Consider the following 1,120-nt stretch of genomic DNA (forward strand, 5'->3'; position numbering starts at 1 on the left):
AGCTCCTGGTTGCCAATTTTCTGTTTCACCAGAAACATCAGGTTTCTGTCCAGCTTCCTGTTCAACGACGTTCGGTTGTTGCTTTTATCAGCATCTGCCAAAAACCAACACATGCTGGGAACAAAGTCTGCTGGCAGCACTGCTCTGAGCCCCCTGATTCATCAACCCTCTGCATCTCACACCCTTCCAGCAGTAACACAGAGACATGGGCACACGGAACAAGACACAGATCTAGACAGAAATGCTCTAGAATTGCAGGATTCAGCTGGAACCCACTGTTAGATTGCACTGTTTTAATTTCAGAAGGAATTTATAGCAAGAAGCCTGAACCTCTACCTTGACAAAACTCAACATAAGCACTAGGCAGAGTTTGGGAACCAAGCAACTAAACATTTCTGTCTGGAAACAACATATCCATTTTTACCCCTGTGGTAAGGTTGAACACACACATATATTTGCAGCATGGGAACACTGATTTCATTGTCAGCCAGTTAATTCCTCACGTGCTAACAGTGCTGCCTCGGAGTCGAGACTCTCTTTACAACAAAAAGGACTCAGCAAATGCTTTCCCTTCAGCTGTGCCTGCACGCAGTCGGGGTGTTCTCACTCCACCACGAGCTTCAGGCTGTACCTGTTACCCGCGGAGCAGCTTTGAATCGAAGCAACTTCTGTTCCCACTTGTCCTCCAGGTCCTGAGCCATGATGATCCTTTTGCCGGGCACTTCATCATCGTAGGCGCTTTCCTTCCTCCTCCAGAGCAGCTCCTCCTCCTCCAGCTTGCGCATTTCATGGTCCGAATAGTGGCTTTTCTCCAGTTCTATCTAGAAGGCCAATGCAGACAGTTCTTGAGCCGCCAGCACCACGGGCTGGACTCGGCACATAGAATTGAGCTCCTTCTACCTCAGTGAGTGAAAGATGATGGGAACATCCCAGAACTTCCCTGCTCGCAGCAGAAACCTCTGACAAGCATCAAGGAAGCTCATGGGAACACTATTAAGCCCCACAATACCTTGTGCAGGCAGCAAATCTCACCTAGAGCCTCGCTGGTGCTGAGGAACACCACCCCACAAGGTGCCACAGACTGGCTGTGCAGGGCTGTCCTCCCCTCCCAGCCCAGCCC

General features: G+C 50.1%; 1 protein-coding gene across 1 annotated transcript in view; it reads right to left on the reverse strand.

Moving 5' to 3' along the window:
• Positions 1–881, reverse strand: part of MRPL46 (mitochondrial ribosomal protein L46) — a 1,976-nt gene extending 1,095 nt beyond the window's left edge. The window contains 2 exon segments of the mRNA XM_010022277.1: positions 2–94; positions 632–881. Coding sequence (XP_010020579.1) covers positions 2–94; positions 632–881 — 343 coding nt within the window.
• Between the last annotated feature and the right edge of the window lie 239 nt (positions 882–1,120).

This window comes from Nestor notabilis, unplaced genomic scaffold, assembly GCF_000696875.1.
Source record: "Nestor notabilis isolate BGI_N333 unplaced genomic scaffold, ASM69687v1 scaffold10839, whole genome shotgun sequence".
NCBI lineage: Eukaryota > Metazoa > Chordata > Aves > Psittaciformes > Psittacidae > Nestor > Nestor notabilis.